This window comes from Eleutherodactylus coqui, chromosome 6 (genome assembly GCF_035609145.1).
Source record: "Eleutherodactylus coqui strain aEleCoq1 chromosome 6, aEleCoq1.hap1, whole genome shotgun sequence".
Lineage (NCBI taxonomy): Eukaryota > Metazoa > Chordata > Amphibia > Anura > Eleutherodactylidae > Eleutherodactylus > Eleutherodactylus coqui.
The window spans coordinates 195,912,064-195,935,946 of record NC_089842.1 but is presented as its reverse complement, the minus strand read 5'-3'; the positions used below and the strand labels follow the sequence as shown (position 1 = coordinate 195,935,946).

The 23,883-nt window shown below is 43.9% G+C and overlaps 1 protein-coding gene across 1 annotated transcript in view; it reads left to right on the top strand.

The window, feature by feature from the left end:
• SCFD1 (sec1 family domain containing 1) overlaps positions 1–23,883 on the top strand; it is a 104,764-nt gene that overhangs the window by 20,168 nt on the left and 60,713 nt on the right. Inside the window, exons 7-11 of the mRNA XM_066608574.1 lie at positions 237–326; positions 2,880–2,935; positions 4,385–4,470; positions 6,441–6,540; positions 23,588–23,727. Coding sequence (XP_066464671.1) covers positions 237–326; positions 2,880–2,935; positions 4,385–4,470; positions 6,441–6,540; positions 23,588–23,727 — 472 coding nt within the window. The remainder of the gene's footprint in view (positions 1–236; positions 327–2,879; positions 2,936–4,384; positions 4,471–6,440; positions 6,541–23,587; positions 23,728–23,883) is intronic.

Below are 23,883 nucleotides of genomic sequence, written 5' to 3'. Positions count from 1 at the left end.
AAGGGCCTTTAGTCGTGTATTTGTCCTCTTGTAACCGTACATATAAGCTACAGGTAAGACAGAAATTATTTGCTTGCTTTTCCCAAGATCCAATCAGCAAAATCTTGATCTGTTGACTATGTATAAACTCTTAACTTGTTTTGTAGTCCCGTAGTTTAAGTATTGTGTTTAACCCTTGGGCATATACGTGTTGTGTGATGTAAAATATTAATGTACTTTTCACATATTTTATTTAGCTTTGAACAGACCAGACATCACAGACACAGAGATGGAAACGATCATGGATACTATTGTGGACAGCCTGTTCTGCTTCTTCGTCACACTAGGTAATTTTTGGCATATGATCAGGTTCTTCTTCCACTTAGGTCTGACTTGAATAAAGATTTTTAATTTTTTTTTTAACAATTTTAAGAAACCGAACTATAATACCTAAAGCACTTCAGCTGAGTTTTTAAATGCTGTATTGTAAAATGGGAGACTATAGATCAAAAATACTCCCAACACACACCTACAGCAATGTGTGACTTAAGAAAACTGTTGCAATGGTTAAAAACCTCCATTTAGAAACATATTGGAGCTTATTTACTATTCAGAATTCAGCTGTTTTCTGGTGCAACAGAAAAAACCTCCAGCACTTCCGTGGATTCCAGAATTATTCCAATTTCATTAATAAAAAAACTCTTACAACAACTTGCGTCAGAAAACTGTCTTACGTGCTTGTGCCACATTTATTGTGTGTTTTTAAACACTTCTGGACAGTTTTTCCAGACTTGTCCAAAAAAAAAAAGGGGTGCCAAATTGCCATTAATTGTGCCAAAACTTTGGCGCAATGTTTGGCATAAACTAAGCCAAATTTATAGGTGGTCAAAACTTAAGGCCCATTTACACAAACAGATTATTTTGCAAAAAAAAGGTATTCAAGTAGCTACTCAGCTACTTAAATACCAATTATGTATGTAAATGAAGCCTTCCATGAATGCAGCTAATAGTCCAAGGCTATTTTCTGAGCTCAGAATGCAGCTAATGGCCCAAGGCTATTATCTGCGCTCAGATCCTTTGTACTCCACGGGGAAACAATGCTATTAGCACTACCCCCCCCCCCCCCCCCCCCATCCCCAAGAACGGCTGATAAAAGTGATTGTCAAAATCAAGTAAGCTTGATTTTGACGATCACCAAAAAGTGCCCAAAATGCGGGTGCCCCGCGCCCATTTACACGCACCGCTTATTGCTAAAACTATCGCCGATCAGCGAATTTTTAGTGATCGTCCAGGGTAAATGGCCCTTTTAGATTTGACAGTCTTAAAATTCGACAGATTTTTCATTGTATGATAAAGCTGACACATTTTTAAGACTGTCTAGTCTAATTTGCACAGTCTATATTTTAGATAGTATTAGTAAATAAGCCTGTGTGTGTGTGTGTGCGTGTGTGTGTGTGTGTGTGTGTGTGTGTATATTAACCCCTTAACGTCACAGGACTTAGGTTCTTACGTTTACATTCTGGGTGCCTGGTATTCAGAACAATACGCCATAAGCTTACGTCCTGTGTTAAGTGTTGCCGTGGTGGAGACACTGTAGTGATGTCTGCCAGCATAGTCAGAAGCCAATAACTACTTGCTACTGGGGGACCAATCACAGTGGTCCTGCCCCAATCTTGTTGTGATTGGTCAGTCAGTATATTATTGTGTTAGTACAGTAATCAGTGTCAGTCAGTGTAGTGTTAATTTAGCCCGTATATTTAGTGTAGGTTCTGATCTTGTCAGTGTATCCATCAGTATATAAAAAAAAGTTTTCTTTTAACACTATCACAAAAATCAAAAGTTTCTGCTGTGTTCCCAACCCTGTCCCAGTGATCACTGGGTCACACCCTCAAAAAAAAAAAAAAAAACTAAAATTTATTAAGTTGCATAATAAATTTATAAATTTAAATATCTCTAGTATGACCTGCAGGATATTTACTACGGAGGAGGCTTTTGCAATAATCGAGTCAGACTCGGCTAATGAACATGACCCCACTTTTCTAGCATTATTCTCTTCATCACCAAGTGAGACTGACCCCTCCCCCTCTACCTCTGAAAAGGCAACCAACAACTAACCCCTCAGAGGAACCCAATTCATCTGATGCTTAGTGGATTACCCCAGAGAACTTCAGACCACAGATCCCTGATTTTACTGGGAACTCACGGATGCAGTTTAAATAAAGCAGGGCTCAGAGGGGTGGACTTTTTAGGCTGGGTTCACACTGGGCGTATTCCCGCCGGAAATCCCGCAGTTTGGCAGCAGCAAAAATAGCGAGATTTCCGCCAGGAGAACTGCCGCGGAAAAACCCGCGGCGGCTTTGAAGCGGCCCAGCCGCTTGCTTTTCCGTTGCCGCCGGCGCTCCTATAGAGGAGAGCGCGGCCGCAACGAAAGTAAACAAATAGATGTGCTGCATCTTTTAAATTGGCCGTCCCGTGTTTCTGAGAAATCTCGTCCACATGGCTGGCTAATCCCGAGATTAGCGGCTGCGGGCGGATTTGCTGCGGCAAAACCGCGGCAAATCCGCCCTGTGTGAACCCAGGCTTCAAGTTAGTTCTGTGTCTGGCTGCTGCTAATAAAATATACATTTCTCCAAAACTACTGCACAAATCCACACAATACACCAATCACTGTGACTATCACTACCTTATGGTGCTCTGAGAGGGGTTCAAAAGATGGTCTCTGGGTCTCTTTAATTTTTATTCCTTCCTAATTAAGACCATATACCATAATTTACAGGGACTTTAGTTAGAACTGTGCTTTAATGAGTTTATAATAGACTGACATTTTAGCACCAAGGTGTCATTTGTCTTTACTCATTGACAGGAATATAAACTTTATAAAACTTGTTTCTGTTCTATAGGAGCAGTGCCTATCATCAGATGTCCAAGGGGCAATGCTGCCGGGATGGTTGCAGAGGTGAGCAGTATATATAAAGGATAACATATTTGAGTTGTCGGGACATTGGTCTCTTCACTTCCGAGCCACTTTTCGATTCTTTTTTTTCCTCTCTGCTTTAAAAAAATAAAATAAAAAATCATAACGCCTTTGTAAGGCAGTGTCTTGTTTTTACGGTGTACATAGTGCTTCAAAAATGTAATGTTGTTCTGTTGGTCGGTGCAATGACCATACCAAAATTCATGTAGTGCTTTTGTTGCATCACTTTACCCCTTAATGACGCGACCCTTTTTTTTTCCATTTTCATTTTTTTTCTCCCCTGTTTAAAAAATCATAACTCCTTTATTTATCCATCGATGTCGCTGTATGAGGGCTTGTTTTTTGCGGGACGAGTTGTAGTTTTTAATGGTGCTATTTAATGTACTGAAAAACTTTTAAAAAAAATTACAAGTGGAGTAAAATGGAAGAAAAAAACATTCCGCCATCTTTCGGTGCGTCTGGTTTCTACGGTGCACAAACTGCAACAAAAACTACATGATAACTTTATCCTATGGGTCAGTACAATTGCTAGGATACCAAACTTGTATAGTTTTTTTTTTTTTCCCCAAAGACATTTAATTTTTTCAATTTTCTGCCGCCATCTTCTGTGCACGCAATAACTTTATTTTTCTGTCGGCGTAGTTGAGCAAAGGCCCATTTTTTGCGGGATGTCCTGTAGTTTCCGATAGTACTAATTCGGAATACATATGACTTCTTGATTGCTTTTTATTGCGTTATTTCTGGGAGACAGTAACTGAAAGTGCATTTCTGGCGTTCTTTATTTTTTTTTCGGACAACGTTCACTGTGCCGCAAAAATAATGCGCTACTTTGATAGATTGAACTTTTACGGACGCAGCGATACCAAATATGTATTTTTACTTATATTCCCTGCTGTTGTAGGGAGTACATGTATGCTTTTTTATTTTTGCCTAAAGGGGTTAAAATCTACTTTATTTTGTAAATTGAATAATTAAAGGTATTATTTCAGCGGAGACAACATGTTTCATTTCGGAGCCCCTTGCATATTGGCAAACAGCTAATTTTGCTGGGGAAAGCTTTAGTCAGCCAGGCATCACTCCTGCAGCTGCTGCTGCCTGGTACATGTAATATTCCAAGGTGGCCATTCAGAGTAATGGTTGCCCAGTAATACATAGATTGGATTACATCTGCTAGAATGGGAGCTGCTTTAACAGGTCCACTTTCCATTATGGTTCAGAGCAGCCGGCCCTGAGTGGAGGAAGACAGTTGAACAGAATTGCTCATTTTATTGCTCAGAAATGCTGTCATTGAGATGTTGAAGCTTTAAAGATAGAGGGTTATCCTACAAAACTACTGTTTATGCATTGATTCCACGTAATAACATGGATGCTTACCTTGATCCATCTCTGTTAATACTGTCATATATTTTTTATTTTTTTATTTTTTTTTAGAAACTGGATAAGAAGTTACGTGAAAATCTTCGAGATGCCAGAAATAGTCTGTTCACTGGAGATAATCTTGGGACCGGACAGTTCAGGTAATTGCTACATTAAAACAAATCATTTTTTTTTTTATATAGCCCCCTGAAATTGGTCTTGTATAACTTTGCATATATTAACCTCTTAAAGGGGTTGTCCTGCGACAGCAAGTGGGGTTATGCACTTCTGTAGGCCATATTAATGCACTTTGTAATATACATTGTGCATTAAATATTGGCCATACAGAAGTTATACTTACCCCCTCCGGCGCTGGCGTCCCCGTCTCCATGGCGATGATGAAGCCTCTTCTCTGGTCGCACGAACAGTCGCGCTTGCTCAGAGGAATCCTCTTCTGTCTCCCTCCGGGCACACGAGCTGCGTCCTGGCTCCTCCCTCTTCTCCGCGTCATCGTAGCTCCGCCTCCGTCACGTGGTGCCGATCAGCCAATGAAGTGGCTGTAATCGGCAGTGGAACGCAAGACTGGAGAAGAAAATTTTTTTAAAATAACAAATGGATTCTTTTTAACTGTCTGCTAAGGTGGGGTCTGTGGAAAAAAATTTTTTTTGATTTCAGCACGGGACAACCCCTTTAATGACCACCTGTGCATGATTTTATGGTGCTCACTTAGAGACCTTAGGCCCATTGCATTGAGTTGGAACTTTGCTTGTAATAATAAACCTGGCCACTGTAGTGAGAACTGAGCTGCCTGCTTTCTGCAGAAATCTGCGTGGATGAGCTCAACAGCGCAGCGAATAGCTGATCAACAGGGATCCCTGGTGGTGGACCGCCTCTGATCTACTACTGATGACTTGTCCTGAAGATAGGCTATCAGTAGTTTACAATTGGACAACCTCTTTAAAGTTTCCATTTCTGTTAGGCATACCAGCCTATCCCTGCCTCTGGCAAAGTCTGATTGCTGAGTATCAAATGTACACTACATTGTACAAAATTAGTAGTGCATTGTAGTATAACAGCGAACTACTGCATCTTCAAGTCCCCTTCATCCTTCTCTGAAAAAAAAACAATAAAGAGCGATCAAAAGGTCGTATGTACCCAAAAAATGAAAACTGCAGGCCTCCCACGGCTCTTTAAAAATTTATAGGTTGTGGAAAGTGGGGATGCTAACACAATTATCTTTTATTTATTTTTTTTATATATAATAAATAAATAAATAAATATATATATATATATATATATATATATATATATATATATATATATATATATATATATATATATATATATATATATATATATATATATATATATATAGTTTTGTGTTTTTTTTTATTGTGCCTAAGTAATAAAATAAAACATATTTATTTGGTATTGCAGTAATCGTATTGATTGACCCAAAGTCAATAAGATACTATCAAAAAACTACCCCAAAGTGCTACCAATGGAAACTACAACTCATCCCGCAAACATCAATACCTCACGCAGCTTGGTGGAGAAATAAAAATATTATGAGTCTTGTAATGCAGTGATGCAAATACAATTATGTAAAGGGGTTGTGTGATTATAAGAAAAACATTTAATGACTAGACAGGTGATAAAATAATTTTTAAAAAATGCATACTAACCTGTTTTAGGCTTTCCCGGGACACAGCTGAGTGGCTCCGCTGGGTCCCATGGGGCTAAAGACAGGTGAATATGTGTGTTTTTTGTTTTTGTTTTATTACCTGTAAAACCCCTTTAAGCGTTTTTATTGTGAAAAAGTAGTTACAAAAAGTATTACTTGGCAATACCAAGTAATCTTCTTGACCTGCAGAATGTTTGGTAGCCTTTCATTGATACCATATGGTGAACTCCTGGAAAATAGAGACTGGAAAAAAATCAGTGGTGGAAATTGTTTTTGTTACGTTGTAAAGTTACAGCTTGTGCTCTTGCAGAACTTCACGGTTTGTTAAAAAGCTGAATGCCCTTTCATAGTTATGATAAGAGTATTTGTATCCTATGAGGTTAGGATATTACTTAAGTTAACCAGCGTGCAATAGTTAATAAGCTTTGTCTTCTTTATTGCCCTCAGCTTCCAGAGACCTTTGTTAGTTCTTGTGGATAGAAATATAGACCTCGCCACTCCTCTTCACCACACATGGACATACCAGGCCTTAGTACATGATGTTCTGGTGAGCTTCTATGTCTTAAATGTTTAGCAAATGCAAGAATCAATTCAGAAGTATGTGTCTGTTTTTGAATGTACAGTGTTTTGCGAAAGTATTTGCCCCCTTGCGGTTTTTCTGTTTTCGACATTGAAAAACTAATCTGCAATGGCTTCAGGGTGTTAGGAAGAGACCCAACGAAGACCTCTTTTTTGGCAGTTTATTGTCCAAGGAAGTGCTTTATGGCCGCTAGTGCCTCACAATACGGTGCTGTTGAATATGCAAAACACAATGCAGGGATTAGGAAAGTGTATCCTTGTTTCTAATGCAAGTCAGAAGTTCATATTTTTGTCTGGAAGGAAGAGGCGGTCGATGCATCACCTGGCAGAAAATGGCAAGATTGATAAAAACAATGAAAAGAAAGATCTTAGCTGGTGGCCATGAGCGTGGACTCTTGTGCCGCTTTCACACGGGTAACAACATTTTTTTTTTTTTCTTCTCACGATGTGACAGTGCTACAAATTGCATGTATGTGAAGCCCATACTTTCCAATGTGTTCCTTTTATATTAGCGATGTTTTGCAGGCTGCTACATTGCAAGAAAAAAAAAATTGCAGCATGCACTATACAGCTGCAATTTTGTGATCTTTTGTAGCCCATGTTTCCCCATGGACCCTTCCTTTGTGTTGCATTGCACGTAATCGCGGTTTGCATGCGATGTGATGCAACTTTTACATTAGGAAGTCCTACTGTTTGTCTATAAAATAAGCCCTAGCTACATAAAACAAAAAACATACGTTACCTAACAGGTGCTGTCCACTCCGCCGCATTTCTCCTGAAGCTCTGGCACTTCCTGGTCAGAGATTTCAAAAACGCCGCCTCCCGGAAGCACTGGCTCTCCTTGGCTGAGCTGTGGTACTCGAGAACCAATCACAGTCATTCAATTCTATGATAGTAATGTGTGTATAAATATATATTTTTTAATGCAGCCAGAGATTATTTTTGGGGTAGGGCTTCTATTTCAAGCCAGCCCCCCCCCCCCCCCACGAGAATCCTGACAAAAGAGCGCCACAAAGTCGCAATATTGCCGCAAAAAAAGCAGCAATATTGCACAAAACACGGCTGAGATACTTGTCAGGACACAATGAAAATAGCATCTGGTTCTTAGGTCTTAAAATTAGGTGAATACAACCTCAGATGAACCATGTATCATCGCTGTCATTATTTATTTAACAAATTTTGCTGTATATGAAAGATAAAGTACACCCCATGAATCAGTAGCTTGTAGAACCATCTTTAGCGGCAGTAGCTTGAAGTTATAGATTGATGGACGTCCTATAGAAAGCAATAACATCGTTCTTGAGGAATCCCGGCCCACACTTCTTTACAACGCTGTTTAAGCTCATGGAGGTTTGTGGGCATTCGTTTACTCTCAGCTCTCTTAAGCCCTGCCTCAGTATTTGGATTGGGTTAAGGTCTAGACTTTGACTAGGCCGTTGCAACCCCTTGATTCTTATCTTTTCTCATGCATTTCATTGGGGCACACAAGACTATGAATATAGGCTGCTGGGAGTAGGAAATGTGATGCTAAGAAGAAAAAATGAAGTTTGCTTCCCCTGTGCAGACTATACCCAGCCTATAATATACATATATATAATATATAATAAGCCTATATATTATATAATTAGTATTCCATTCTGTACATTTCTATTCTTACTGAATTACTGAGTAACATCAAAACTTCCTATGATTAAACAGGCCGTATTGTATATGAAAAATGAAAATACAAGATTGACATTCATAGCCAGCTTTAAGGCTGATTTAGACACAACGAGAATCACTCAAAATTCGCTCCAAAGAATCTTTTGAGCGATTCTCGTTTTGTCTAAATGCAGGGACATCGTGCAGTTTTCATGCACGAGTTGTTGATTGACGAATTCTAGCTTGCTAGAATTGAGCGATTAGCTGTTATCTGCCTGTTATCAGCGGCTGCACTGATAAGATTCTCTGTGTCCTGCTGTGAATTCACAGTGGGACATGGGCTGTAAGCACAGAGAACACTACAGCTGTTTGTTCATGCAGAACAGCTGTAGTGTTTGCCGAGAGATAGCGGCGGTGTGCCGCTGTGCCTGCATAGCTGTATAGTAGCTAATTAGCTACTATAAAGTATGCAAAGATGATCGCTCAAAACTGTCACTCAAACTATCATTTGAGCGACTTTTGAGCGATCATCTGTCTGAAAAATGCACTTTATAATACTCCATTTACACTGTGTTCTGCAAACTCAACTTATCTGTGTGAACAACAAATGTCAGTAGAACAAATGCTTAGTTTGTGGCCAATTAGATAAGATGATTGCAAGTTTCAATATAGTTTGTTTACATTGTCATATGTATTGTTCCGTTATAAATCCATTTAATGACGTACTACCATGCCATGAATCCATTTAATGATCTGTTCTGCCATGTTGAACTGGATGGTTGTTGTATCACAGTCTGTAATACCGTGCAAGTTGCCATTCTCTCTTGCAGTCTTGTTACACTTATGGACACTCTAGAGCAGGGGTCCCCAACCCCCGGTCCGCGGACCGGGCCGTTAGGTGTTTAGTGCCGGTCCGCGGCACCGCCGGGAACTTTTGTTCTAAACACAAGGCCCGCGGGCCGAATCCGGCCCGCTGCCTCATGTTATGTGGCCAGCGGCGTGCCGACGCCGCTCACCACTGAAGCGATTACCAGCTGGGGTGCCGCAGCTCCCCGCTGGTAATCGCGCTGTTGCCACTGATCCCGGCGCACACTAACGTCAGTGTGCAGCCAGGATCCTCCTCCCAGAGTCCCCTGCTCATTAGTTACGCAGGAGAGGACTTGAGGAGGAAGCGTTCTGTGCTGCACACTGACTACAGTCTGCTCCGGGCTCAGGGCAAGCAGAGAGGGAGCAATGCTGACGGCAGGAAGGAGGTAAGTATATGGGTTGGGGGGGGTTATTTCTGAGGGGTGGGGGCTGCTTACTACTGAGGGGGGCTGCTTACTACTGAGGGGGTCTGCTTACTACCGGGGGGGGGGGGGTCCGCTTACTATCCGGGGGGGGGGGGGGGACCGCTTACTATCCGGGGGGGGGGGGGGTCCGCTTACTATCCGGGGGGGGGGGGGGTCCGCTTACTATCCGGGGGGGGGGGGTCCGCTTACTATCCGGGGGGGGGGGGTCCGCTTACTATCCGGGGGGGGGGGGGTCCGCTTACTATCCGGGGGGGGGGGGTCCGCTTACTATCCGGGGGGGGGGGTCCGCTTACTATCCGGGGGGGGGGGGGGGTCCGCTTACTATCCGGGGGGGGGGGGGTCCGCTTACTATCCGGGGGGGGGGGCGCGGCCCCTTACTACTGGGTGGGCGGGGCCGCTTCCCACCGAGGGGGGGGGCCTGCCGCTAATTACTAGGGGTGGGGGACTGCCTATTACTGGGGCGGCAGATACATTTTATGCTGCCCTGTGTGTGTGCTGGGGGGGGGAGCGGGGGGGAATAGATTATATATTGCCCTGTGTGTGTGCTGCCAGGCGGGGGGGGGGGAGAGGGGCGCCGCGTCACGTGTCCGGCGCAGTGACGTCATCGCGCTGGCTTTACAGGACGCGAGGAGGGGGCGGGGCTTGGCACAGAGGCGCCAAATTTGAAAAACAAAAGGCCAAAAGGAACCTGATAGAGGAGAAGTGGTGAATTAAGCCATTACTATCAGGCCGGCTTAAGATTGCTCCTGGGTGTCTGCAGCACTGGTATAAGAGATGAGTGCTCCAGCACCGGACATTGCTGAATCTTCAGCCACAGCGGGGACCGTAAGTATCCAGCGCGGCAAAATGTCTATGCAAAGATCCAATGTATTTATGTTTGGAATGTTGCACTCTTATCCGCAAAAAAACTGTTTGTCTGCCAGGGGGATAAAAAAGACGCCTCTCCCAGAACAAAACTCAAAAGGTGTGCAGAGTGCGGGGCAAGGCTGCCAGCTACGTACGAGAGGCCTTTATGCAAGGCATGCATAGCCAGGCTAGTTAAGGAGGAATTGGGGGGGGGGGGAGGGGGACTGGAAGACGTCAGGAAGCTGGTTAAGGAGAAGGTGCGATCAGCTCTGACATCGCAAATAGCGCCACCAGCGGGGGCATCCAGGCCTAAGCGCCAAAAAAGGGCGTATATCCCAGAAGAGCCTTCAGACCCCGAGAGCTCGGTCGGGTCAGAGCAGGAGGAACCGGCGCCCGAAGAGTCCTCTGACGATAAAGAGTACAAAAAATATTTATTTCACCAAGACGACTTAACAGAGCTCATTAAGTCGGTCAGGGCTACGCTTAAAATGGAGGAATCCAGAGAACCGCGTACTCTACAAGATGAGATATTCAGGGGACTGGGGGAGAGGCGTAGACACACCTTCTCAGTCTATAATAACATTACCAAAATGATCCAAAAAGAATGGAAGAAGCCCGACGCGGGATCTTTCTCCACTAGGGTGGTTAAAAGAAGATACCCGTTTGAGGACGAGGTATGCGCAAACTGGGAAGATGTACCCAAGGTGGATGTCTCGGTGGCCAAGGTGGCTAAAAAAGCGACCCTGCCCTTCGAGGATGTCGCGCAATTAAAGGATCCAATGGATCGGAAGGCTGAAGGCCTCCTGAAAAGGTTGTGGGAGGCAGCAGCAAACCTACTCCAACCAGGGGTCGCAGCCACTTGCGTGGCCAGGACCCTAGGAGTGTGGTTAGAGCAGCTGGAGCTCCATATAACAAATAAAACTCTGAGGGAGCAGATTCTAAACTCTCTCCCTACCCTAAGGATGGCCACAAACTTCTTGGCGGACGCATCGGCAGAGACAGTAAAGCTCTCCGCAAAAGCGACAGCCCTGTCTAATTCTGCCAGAAGGGTCTTATGGCTGAAGTCGTGGTTGGGCGATTTAGCCTCTAAGAACAAGCTGTGTCCTCTTCCGTTCCACAGCCAGTTTCTATTCGGCCCGGATTTCGACAAAATCCTCGAGAAGGTGGCCGACAGGAAGAAGGGATTCCCAGTGGAAAGGCAACAGGGGGGGGAGAGACCTTTTTCGGGCCCCAGCGCAACAGCCCGAGTCTTACCGAGGCAAACGCAAGACAGGCCGTTGGAGTTACCGCAAAGGGGGCAGAGGGAGAAAGTTCCTCTTCAACCCCCACCAGGGGGATCCAACGAAGCAGAGACCCTGACGCCATCCCAGTGGGGGCAAGGCTGGGGAGCTTTGCGGATCGATGGGCCGCGATCTGCGAGGGCGCATGGATCCCAAAGATCCTACAGCAGGGATACCAAATAGAACTGGTGCCCCGTCCCGTCCCCCACCCCCTCGCGGAAGAAAATGTCACCACAAGGGGCTCAGCACAACAATTGCGCCTACTATAACAGAGCGTTCGAGAACTACAGGAGTCAAACGCAATATCCTCTGTACCTCTGAACGAAGAAACCCGGGGCAGCTACTCCTGGCTCTTCCTGAAGCCTCTGAACGCCTTCATCAGGTACCGGAAATTCAAGATAGAGTCAATCTCCTCAACAATAAAGCTGATACCCAGGGGAGCCTATATGGCGTCTATAGATTTAAAAGACGCATACTTCCATGTGCCGATCCACAAGGACTCTCAAAAATACCTAAGGTTCGCAGTGGATATGGGCGGAAGAACAAGTCACCTGCAGTTCAGATGCCTGCCCTTCGGGATTTCCTCAGCGCCCCGAATTTTTACCAAAATCATGGCAGAGGTAGCCGCCTACCTGAGGAAGAAATCCATCCTGATAATACCCTACCTGGACGACATCTTGATTGTAGCAGGGTCCAGAGAACTCCTAACAGAACACCTGGCGACAGTGCTTGACCTGCTCCAGTTCCTAGGATGGATAATAAACTGGGAAAAATCCAGCCTAGACCCCAGCAGAAAAAAGTATTCCTGGGCATAACGCTAGACTCGGAATCTCAGTGCTCCTTTCTTCCCGAGATAAAGGTACAGAAGGTCTGTCGGCTGGTCAAAACCCTCCTGCGGAGACAATCATGTACAATCCGGGAGGCCATGTCTCTCCTAGGAAGCCTGACGTCATGCATTCCGGGGGTAGCGTGGGCCCAGGCTCATACCAGAGCCCTACAGACCGCAGTCCTTTCAGTTTGGGACAAAAGACAGTCCTCATTAGGGACAAAAATGCGCATCCCAAGCTCAGTGAAGTTATCCCTGCGCTGGTGGGACATCCCCAGCGAACCTGCGGAAGAGAGTCCACTGGATACAAAACCCAGCCACACACATCACGACAGACGCAAGTGCCTGGGGATGGGGGGTGTACGTGGGAGGCCAGCTTCTTCAGGGTCCTTGGCCATAGGAGGTAAAAGACCAATCCTCAAATTACAGAGAGCTCCAGGCGGTTTGGAAAACCCTACAACAGCTGGGGGATTCAGTACGGAATCAACATATAAAGATCCTGTCGGACAACACCACTGCAGTCACCCACAATTGGTGCCAGGGGGTCACGAGGTCACACGCTCTACAGAGCATTTTGCAGAAAATCTTTCGCTGGGCAGAAGGCCAGGTCCTCTCAATTTCAGCAACACATCTAAAACGAGTGCTGAACCAGAGGGCGGATTTTCTCAGCAGAAGGCGGATAGATCCAGGAGAATGGTCTCTTTCTTAGGAAACATTCGGAATCCTGACAAACAAGTGGTGTTGACCACAACTAGATCTATTTGCGACCAGGGAGAACGCCAAGGCAAGGAACTTCTCCATCAGACCAGGGGATCGGCCAATAGCAATAGACGCCCTAAGCCACGACTGGGGAGAGGGGCTTGTGTACGCCTTTCCTCCAATACCGCTGATTCCAAGAGTCTTGCAGCATTTCAGAGCGCAGGTATGCACACTGATCCTGGTGACCCCCATTCTGGCCAAAGAGAAGCTGGTTCGATCTTCTGACAACTCTGAGCACCCAGGATCCAGTCATCCTTCCTGCTCGGGCAGATCTGCTAACACGGGCCACTGAACCACCCGGGCGTAGACAGACTCCACCTAACAGCCTGGATCTTGAGGAATCCACACTGAGGAAGAGGGTTCTCAGAAAGGGTAATCGAGACTTTAATGTTAAGTAGGAAAAAGACAACCAACCTTATCTACCAAAAGGTTTGGAGGAGGTTTTCCTTATGGAGGCAGGGGAGAGATTCCCGGGACTCCGTTCCGGACATCCCTTTGATCCTGGAGTTCTTGCAGGGGGGCCTAGAGATGGGCCTCTCCAAGCACCTTGAGAGTGCAGGTCGCAGCCCTTAGTGCTATATGTGACACCAAGTTTTCAGAGAATAGGTGGATCAGCAGATTTCTGACTGCTGCAGACAGGTTACGGCCCAGGCCCACAAATGTTTCCAGACTGGAATCTTAATTGGGTCCTGAAGGCTATGTCAGCAGAACCCTTCGAACCGATCGAGGCACTGCCAATAAAAATGCTTACGATTAAAACAGTCTTCCTGGTAGCCATTTCCTCAGCAAGACGAGTTAGTGAATTACAGGCCCTGTCTATTCGCCACCCGTTCCTTGAAATCACGGACACAAAACTAGTGTTTAAAACGGATCCAGCCTTTATGCCAAAAGTAGTGTCTCCCTTCCATAGATCCCAAAACGTAGTGATCCCCTCATTCTTCGATTAGACCTAAAGACGAGGGAGAAAGAGTCCTAAACTGCCTGGACGTCAGGAGAGCAGTCCTGAGTTATATTGACACCACAAGTCACTGGAGACGAGATGACAATCTGTTTGTCCAATTTTTCAGGCCAAACAAAGGGAGCAAAGCGGCAAAGAGCTCCATAGCCAGGTGGATCCGCCTGGCCATTACAGAATCCTATAGGGCCCTGGGGAAAGAAGTCCCCTTGGTTCTTAAAGTCCACTCTACAAGGGCAGTAGCGTCTTCATGGGCCGAGCATAGTTCAGCATCCGTTGAGCAGATATGCAAGGCCGCAGTTTGGAAGAAGCCGCACACTTTTGTTAAACATTATAGGGTAAAGGTGCAGCAGGACGAGGACATGGCCTTCGGCCGCAAGGTCCTCTCGGCGGCAATCCCACCCTAGATAAGTAGGTTGGTACGTCTTTGGTGGTGCTGTCGTGGAGACGACGGGGGAAAAAAGAGATTATACCTACCCGATAATTGGGTTTCCAGGAGTCTCCACGACAGCACCAGTATATTCCCTCCCAAAGAAGATAGATAAATAGGAGGTGCTAGAAAAATTACGAAATATAATTTCCCTTAAAAAGGGAATATAGGTTAAAAAAAAAAAAAACCAGGTAAAGATTTAAGTTAAGCTCCTACCCTGGCAATTCGTTAGAAACCACTGAGGAAGGTGGGGAAAGGGGGGAGCTTTTAACCTCTCGGTGTGTTCCTGTCCTATCAGGGGGAGGCTATCTCAGGTGGTGCGGTCGTGGAGACTCCTGAAAACCCGATTATCGGGTGGGTATAATAACTTTTTTTTTTATACATCTATATGTATAATATGTATGTGTATATAGAAATACATTTTTTTATACATGTATATAATATATATATTTTTGTGTGTGTGTATGTATATATATATATATATATATATATATGTAATTTTTTTCTTCCCCCTCTCGTTTTCACCTTTTTATAAACCTCATTACTTATTTTCATTCATAAATTTAAAGCTGGTGCCGCTCTACTTCCACAAGAGGTCTCTAGCCATCTAGTAGAGTCTGAAATCTTACTCTGTATTAAAAGAAAAACACAGGACTTGAAATGAAAATTTTGACATCTTATCCTGCATGATTAATTTGGGTGATATATATATATTTGGATTTGAGCACATTTTGTACCCAATTCAGGTTTTTGCAAAATTGTGATTCTTTTCACGATTTGTAGGCATGACCATTCACAAGGTAGATTGATTTTCCAAGTTTGAGTATTGCTTATACCTTATTTACGAGAATGAAAGGTCAGCCAATTCTTTCATGTATGCCGGTAAATCACTACAATTGTTAACTTGCCTTTACTATAAACAAACTCAAAAAACCATAGATCTAAATTTATTATATATAGGGCTGTGGAGCCAGTAAGTCAAACTTCTGATTCCTACTCTGACTCCTTCAGAAATGTATAAAGTTACTGTAGTAAAAGCAGGCTTAACCCCTTGAGTGGCGGGTTTCCTACCACCCTGTCGTGCCCACCAGGGCAGGTTTTTTAAAATGGTCTAATCATTGAATTTCAACTAATTTTGCAGTTGCGTCTCAAGAGCCATAACTTTTTCATTTTTCCATTGACATAGCCATATAAGGGCTTGTTTTTTGCGGGACAACTTGTGATTTTTTTAAACAGGGGGGAGGAAAAAAAGAAATGGGGGAAAAAAGAAAAAAAAGGGGCCATGTCATTAAGGGGTTAAATAATGTATTAACTTCCTTCTCTGGGTCATTACGATGCATGGATACCACATGTGTGATTGTATTTTTGATTTTTTACAAAGTAAAGGGAGAAGTGTTTTTATTTTTTTTATAATTTTTTTACTTTTTTTTTTAATTTTTTTTTTCTTTTGTCCCTTTAGGGGACTTACACAGGGACCCATCAGGACCCCTGATCACATTCCGGGGGTCCGATGGTGACAGCCCTTTACATGCTGCAGTGACAGCCCTTTACATGCTGCAGTCACATAGACTGCAGCATGTAAAGGGTTAACACAGCAGAGATCAGAGGTTTTCTCTGAACTCTGCTGTAAGAGCTAGTACCTAGCTGTCCTCTGACAGCTAACAACCAGCTCTCCCTGCCACAGAGACCATCGGCTTGCTTCTGACAAGCCGATGGTCTCTATGGCAACCTGTAAACAAACCAGTGCAGGAAATTGCCGGCATGTCGGCAATATCTTCTGCTGGTTTTTCAAAGCCCTTGCACTGCTCTGTGTGGGTCTGTGCAGGCAGAGCACACTCACAGCTTGTGGCATTGTGCTCTGCAGCTCCCATAGTGATACATAGCCCGGAAATCTTCCGGGCTATGTTGCTATGAGCAGTGGAGCTCGTCCCGGAAAATTTCCGGGCGTGCCACTCAAGGGGTTAAAGGGCTTGTTCCAGAATTTCATGTTATTTCCTAGCCAAAGGATAGGGGATAACTGGCTGATCAGTGGAAGACTCACCACTGAGATCGCCGCTGATCTCGAGGATGGGACTCCTGTGTCACACTTTCCTGTCATTGTGGGGTTCACTTCTTTTCCCGGAGTAGCATCACTCTAAATGGGAGTGCTGGTCAGTGCTCCGTTCACATCAATGGGGCTGACGGAAATACCTGAGCAGGTACTGTTCAGGTAGCTTGGCAGTCCCATTGAAAGTGAATTGAAAGTGATGTGCTTGCACAACCAGTACTTAATTCAGTCTCTTCCTTACTTTGGGAAGAAGGGGGTGCAGCAACCTGGAGTGAGAAAGATGGGGACACGGGACCGCTGTTCTTGAGATCATTAGGGGTCTCAGCAGATTAGCTGAGACCCCTAATGATCTCAATCGCCAGTTTATTAGCGACACTGGCCATTCAGTTTATAAGAGCTTCCCTGTATGGAAATTAAGACATGTGACCCTCGAGTGCAGCATAACATTAAAGCAGTTGTCTCGCGAAAGCAAGTGGGGTTAAGCACTTCTGTATGGCCATATTAATGCACTTTGTAATATACATCGTGCATTAAATATGAGCCATACAGAAGTTATTCACTTACCTTCCCTGCGCTGGCGACCCTGTCTCCGTGGCTCCGTCTAACTTCAGCGTCTAATCGCCCGATTAGACGCGCTTGCGCAGAAGGGTCTTCTGCCCTCGGGTCTATCCGGCAGCAGCGGCCTTCTGGCTCCGCCCCTTCTACGCATCATCGCGTAGCTCCGCCCCGTCACAGGTGCTGATTCCAGCCTCCTGATTGGCTGGAATCGGCACATGTGACGGGGCGGAGCTACGTGATGACGCGTAGAAGGGGGCGGAGCCACAACGCAGCTCGTGCCAGACCGAGCCGAAGGCAGAAGACCCTTCTGCGCAAGCGCGTCTAATCGGGCGATTAGACGCTGAAGTTAGACGGAGCCATGGATACGGGGACGCCAGCGCAGGGAAGGTAAGTGAGTAACTTCTGTATGGCTCATATTTAATGCACAATGTATATTACAAAGTGCATTAATATGGCCATACAGAAGTTCTTAACCTCACTTGCTTTCGCGAGACAACCCCTTTAAATGAGCAAGTTTTCTGTTGATCAGTTTGTGTGAATCCCCATTAGAATGAGAAATCAAGTGATCTGAGTGACTTTGAGCAAAATATGGTCATTAGTGCTAGACTAGCCAGTGCCAGTATTTCAAAAACTGCCAACCTTGTGGGTGTTTGCCTGCAGTGCTTTTGAGAATTTACAGAGAATGGTGTGGTCAAGAGAAAAACATCCAGAGAAAGGAGATTCAGTGGATGTTAAAAGCTAGTTGACCAAATGGTCAGAGACTAATGTCAAAAATCGTTCTGGTGAACAGGCGCTGCACAGCAGCATACAATGCTGTTACTCCAACTAACGCATCCAAAGGTGCAACTCGGCTTCCTTAGCACAGATGGGCTATATAATGGTAGACGACCAGCTCCAGCGCCAATGCTATCTAGAAGAAACAAAACAGCAGGACTTCAGTGGGCAAAAGAGCAGAAAAATTGGATCACTGAGCAGTAGAAAAACACCACCTAGTCAGATGAACCCAGATGTTTGTTGCACAGTGCTGACAGTGTACCCTCGCAGCAACTACAAGATGCTTTTCTGCCCACTTGAGAAAGTTTTCCTGCAAAACGATTTCAACACCCAGTGGAAGCTGTCATGACGAATTACTGCTGTTCTGAAGGCCAAAGGAGGTCCAATGAGCTACTAGATGAGTGTCTAATAATATTGCCATTCAGTGTATTTTAATAAATGGTTTTTCTAATATCCTTAATTTGAAACGAGTTAGTGTAGGTACATATTTCTTCCACTCCACCTGAACCTGGCTCCACAGCCCTGCTGAGGCTTCTTTCACATGACATTTTCTCTCCACAGGGCTGGTGTCATCAAACCCTAGACAAACCCTAGAGGGCCCCATAAGGGACAATATGTGAGACACAGACCTCTTTGCTTTGTCTTTTACACTGGATGGAAAATAGCTATAATGTGCGCATTTCTGGTTAGTTTAAATGATTGACAGAGGCGGAAACTATGTGAGTTGGAGACCAAAGAGATCTCTGCCTCACACATTCTGCATGGAAGATCCAGCACTGGAAAGGGGAATATAATGTAGAAGAAGCCTCGCTGTAAACATCCAGTAGTTGAAAACTGAGCGGACTTAGTACTTGTCACAGCTAGTTTAATTCAGTCTGGAAAATCATCCCTGAACTAAAGACACAATTGGCACATATACTTCCTCCTTTCCAGGTAGTTTGCTAGACTGTATCCATATAGGTTAAGGTACCCTTTACATGAGGTGATCATCGCTGGAAGCAGTGATAGTCGGCTCATGTACACACGGCAAGCAGGAGGGTACTGAGCGAGAAAACGTTAATTTGTTGGAGTTGCTTAGTTTTTAGCTTACCTAAAAACCAAACCACTATCTGCCCATGCAGTCATCTATGAACCACTGCCTGTTTGCAGTGAATGGAGGCAAGCGGCCTTAAGAGATCTTTGCCCACTCCTTGACCATTCACTAAAGGTCTATTGAATCTGTGTTAAAGTACAGCAGCAATAGTCATTGGATTGGTTGTCAGGCAGTCTGCCCATGTAAGGTACTTTTAGTCCTAATTGCCTATATATCGTAACCAACACTCAGCTACCCAAAGTGTTAGGTCTGCATAAGGTTACCTCCTTTAGGATGTAAACAAGAATGATAAAAATGACAAGGGATTGAAACACAAGTATTTCAGAAACTTGCAAAACATTTTATTATACCATCCTATAAAGAGACGTCCTAGCGGTTATAAACATGTCTCCACCAATGGTATACAGGCAATAAACACTGTCAAATTATGCGTTGCTGTATAACGGACACATTCAGGCATCAGAACACAGCGATCATCCAAATATTATTCATAGATGTCAATTTAAAAATTCCCAAATGTTCCCCTTGAACTTTACTTCAAATGCTTGTTGACTGGATCATCCGTGTTTGTTTACCGTGCATACTGGATACATTCAGCAGGACTCTGCACTTTGTCACAAGGACCATGACATAATGGAATGACTTGAGAAACCTAATGAGAGGTTTACTTTTCTTCATTGGCCTGAAGAGTTTCCAGATCTCAAATCAATAGTGGGAGAATTGTCAAAGTTGGTGCACAGGAAAAATTGAAGCATTGCCCAAAATAACCATTGCGTTTCCCATATAGAGCATCTTTGGATTAAGGCTGCACTAGCTCACTGTTCAGTTTCCAGCTTCTTGAGGTCTTCATGTCACCAAGGTGCAACATCCGTAATGCAGAATTGTCCGCTCTTGTGTGCAATACATGTTGGAGCTGATAAAGAGGACTTGACGTGAATTTAATACGTATGAATATTATCTATAGTGGCTTCTGTTGGTATTTTGTTTGCATCGTTTATGCTGCCTTTAACAATATTTTTTACATCACCACATCAGTAACGCCCAGTGCCCACGGCTGTATTTGCACTGCGGGATCCAAAGCGAGCGTTTGCCTCTGGATTTCACAGTCAGAATCCAACCTGGCCGTGGGCATTCGGCCTAAAGCCCTCTTCACACAGCAGGTTGGAATCTGCACTAGTTCTGCATCAAATCCATGGCAAATCCACATCATTTAAGATGTCTATTCATCTGGCATAAATTTGTGCCATAGTCTACACAGCATGGTTTTTCTTTGCTCATTGATTTAAAAAAAAAAACCCTGTGAGGAAAAAAAAGTGATATGAATTCCACTTTGGGCTTTCAGCATGGAGATTGGACCTATTGAATGAGGCTTCTGGGTCCATGCCAACCAATATGCAGTAGAAACCCATGCTTATAGCAACCCTCTGGTAGTCTTAAGACACTACATGCTGCTCTGAAGTAGGTGTAGTGTCATAGAAAGCTAGGGTCATCAAGTCCAACCACTTACTTAAATCGGGGTCACTAAATCATCTGACAGTTATTTGTCCAGCCTGTGTTTGAACACTTAAATTGAAGAACTCACCACCTCCTGTGGTAACCTGTTCCACTCATTGATCACCCTCACCGTCAAAGTTTTTTTTTCTAATATCAAATCTGTGTCTTAGAATAATGATACATACTAATGCATAGTGTGCATCAGGTAGTCAGAGAAGCAATACAGCCATCTTTATTTGTTCAGTACTGGAGGGTCACTATAAATTACATAGATTTTTGCAGTGGTTTTCCATTGAAATCTGTGTCATATTTTTCCGTCACAGATTTAATTATGTAAACATACCCTCAGGCTCGTGCATGGGGCTCTATTTCTGCTCTATTTTATCTGGAGTCCTAATAGGGCTAACATAGACTTGCACGAGCCTGTCGCTGTACCTCTATATGCCTCCAATATAATATGGAGACACAGTTTGTTTGTTTTTTCTGTTTGGATTCCTTGGATGCCTTATTTTTCGGTATTCTGAGGGCACATGCCACAATATTATGTATGCAGGCACTTCCCTAGCGAAGAACATCTCCGTACATATGGAGTCTGTCCGAGTGCATGGAGGCGGTATGGCTCTGCGCTATATGACTAGTGCCACGGCCGGCGGCTTTGCCATGTGCATTAGTCCTAATAGTGTAAAATATCTGAGAATCTGAATTGTTTCAGCAGGTTGTTTACTGTCTGCGAATTATAAAGGATCTCATTTACAACAGTGTTTTGTCATAATTTGCTCCTGTCCTTGTGTGCAGTACATTGTAACAGAGCTCTGGTTTCCTGCGGTCGGGTGATTGGAACAGGGCATCCCGAGCCAGTTAACACATTAGAAATGTGATTGGAGTTGACAGAGAGCATGTCCTCCTCAGGTGTTTATTCTCTGCATGCTAAGTAGTAGTAAGATGAGTGCTACAGAAAAATGACTGGGGCTGAAGTTCTGCATGATCCAGAAGGAGCACGGGGAGAAATGGAGTATATGGAGTTCAGAGAGAAAATATTGTACAGCCTTCATTGCTGGGACTGTCTACTTTTACTGCCTATGTGAATGTGTAACCTATTGGATTTTATTACTAGATAAACCTGCGGAAGGATTACATGCATAGTGGCTGCTAGTAATTTCTATTTCTTCTCCCCTCTGATTCCCAGCATTGCCACTGCACAACTTTTTATGTTCAGTAACTAAACTATAGATAGGATTCTTAAATCCTATTGGTGATGTTTTTTTTTATACTCTACTGCTTCTATTTACTGAATCCTGTTAACTGTCAATGCAAGGGTATGTTGTCTAATTCTTACAGGGTGGGAGGAGGGGGAATAGATGGACAATGCAAGGGTATGTTGTCTAATTCTTATAGAGGTTCTGTCATTGCATGGGGAATACAAGAATTTTACTTGAGTGGGTTCAAAGAAGGGCAACTACACTAATAAACAGATTGAAAGGACTAGAATATCAAAATTGGCATTATTCACCCTAGAAAAAAGATAGTTAAGGGGCGACTAAATAATTGGGTAAATACATTAGGGGACAATACAAGGATCTCCGCCATGATCTGTTTATACCCAGAACTGCGATGCTAACAAGAGGGCATCCTCTGTCTAGAGGAAAGAAGGTTTAATCACCAACACAGAAGGGGGTTCTTTACTGTTAGAGCAGTCAGGCTGTGGAAATCTCTGCCTGAGGAAGTGGTGATGGCAAAATTGATAGAGGAATTTAACAGGGGACAAGATGCGTTTCTAGAGCGCTATGACATTACAGGATATAGACATTAAATAACCAGAAGGGTTGTTGATATGAAATGTTGAACCAGGGATTACTCTGACTGCCATTATGCAGTAGGGAAGGATTTTTTCCCTCCAGAATGAGGGTGAATTGGCTTCTGCCTCATTGTTAGTTAGTTGGTTTTTTTTTTGTTTTTTTTGCCTTCCTCTGGATAAACAAGGTTGGAAGGGGAAAACGCTGAACTGGATGGATATTTGTCTCTTTTCAGCCTAGCATACTATGTTACTAAAATAGGCCTATCAGGAGAACTAATACTAAAGCTTACTTTTTTTTAAAAAACTTCGCTTTGTGCCATTCCTTTGTATTACCTGTAGAAATGTATCAAGGAATTGACTACTGGGTGTTAGCCATTCCCCTTGTCCAATGGGGCATGTCTGTACATTTATTGACACTGCCAGGACTGATTGGGTTTCCCTCTCCCGTTTTTGAAATGGCATACCCAGCTCAAGCCTGCATGTTTATGGAGAGGTGTGTGTGTGTGTGGGGTGGGGGGGGGGGGGGTAGCCAAGTAAGAGCTCAGGCCACTGATACTTTGTGTATGACAAACTTAAAGTGGTTTTCCAGAGAAACTATTGATCACTTATCCTTAGAATGGATAATCAATAGATTGGAGGGTGTCCAGGAGAAAAACTATTAATGAGTTATTAGGATAAATCATCAATAGCAGATTGGAGGGGGTCTGCGATTTGCGACTCCTGACTATAAGCTGATGAGAAGTTGCTGTGGTTAGCCAGAATGCTTAGAACAACTTCCATAGGGCAATGACCCATTTTGTTATTGCAGTTCTCTCTCATTAACGTGTATGAGAAGGAGATGGAATACCAAACCAAGCCACTGCTCTATGCCGTCCATAGTAGCTTCTCATCAACTGATCAGCAGGGGTCTCAAGCAGTGGACCCCCGTCAGCCTGCAATTAGTGACGTGTCCTGAGGATAAGTCCTCAGTATTTTCACGTCCCTTTTAAGAAATAAGTGTATTTGATTGTTACAATTTGACTTACATTAACAACTTTGGACTTGGTTGTAATCTTTTCTGCTAATTGGGTAAGTTAAGATGAAGTAGAAATTACGTAAGCTCAAATGCATCTTGTCTTTTATTGGTTTTGTTTTCGACTTCTAGTTTCGTGCTTAGGTCTTTAGAAAACCCAAACCATTTGCTGAATGTACAGTATGTATCTAATGTTTATGTCTTGTGTTGTAGGACTTTCACTTAAACCGAGTAAATCTAGAGGAGTCTGCAGCGGTGGAAAGCAGCCCTTCGGGTGCCCGACCTAAGAAGAAAAACAAGAAGTCCTATGATTTAACAGTGGCTGATAAGTTCTGGCAAAAACACAAAGGCAGGTAAAGTCTACAACTTCTCTACAGAGAGATATAATACTAAAGCGACAGTTTATAAAGAGTATTACTAGAGCTTTGTTGTGTGTGTGTGTGTGTGTGTGTGTGTTTTTTTTTTTTTTTTTTGTTTTGTTTTGTTCCTCAAGCCTAGTGTTTCTGAAA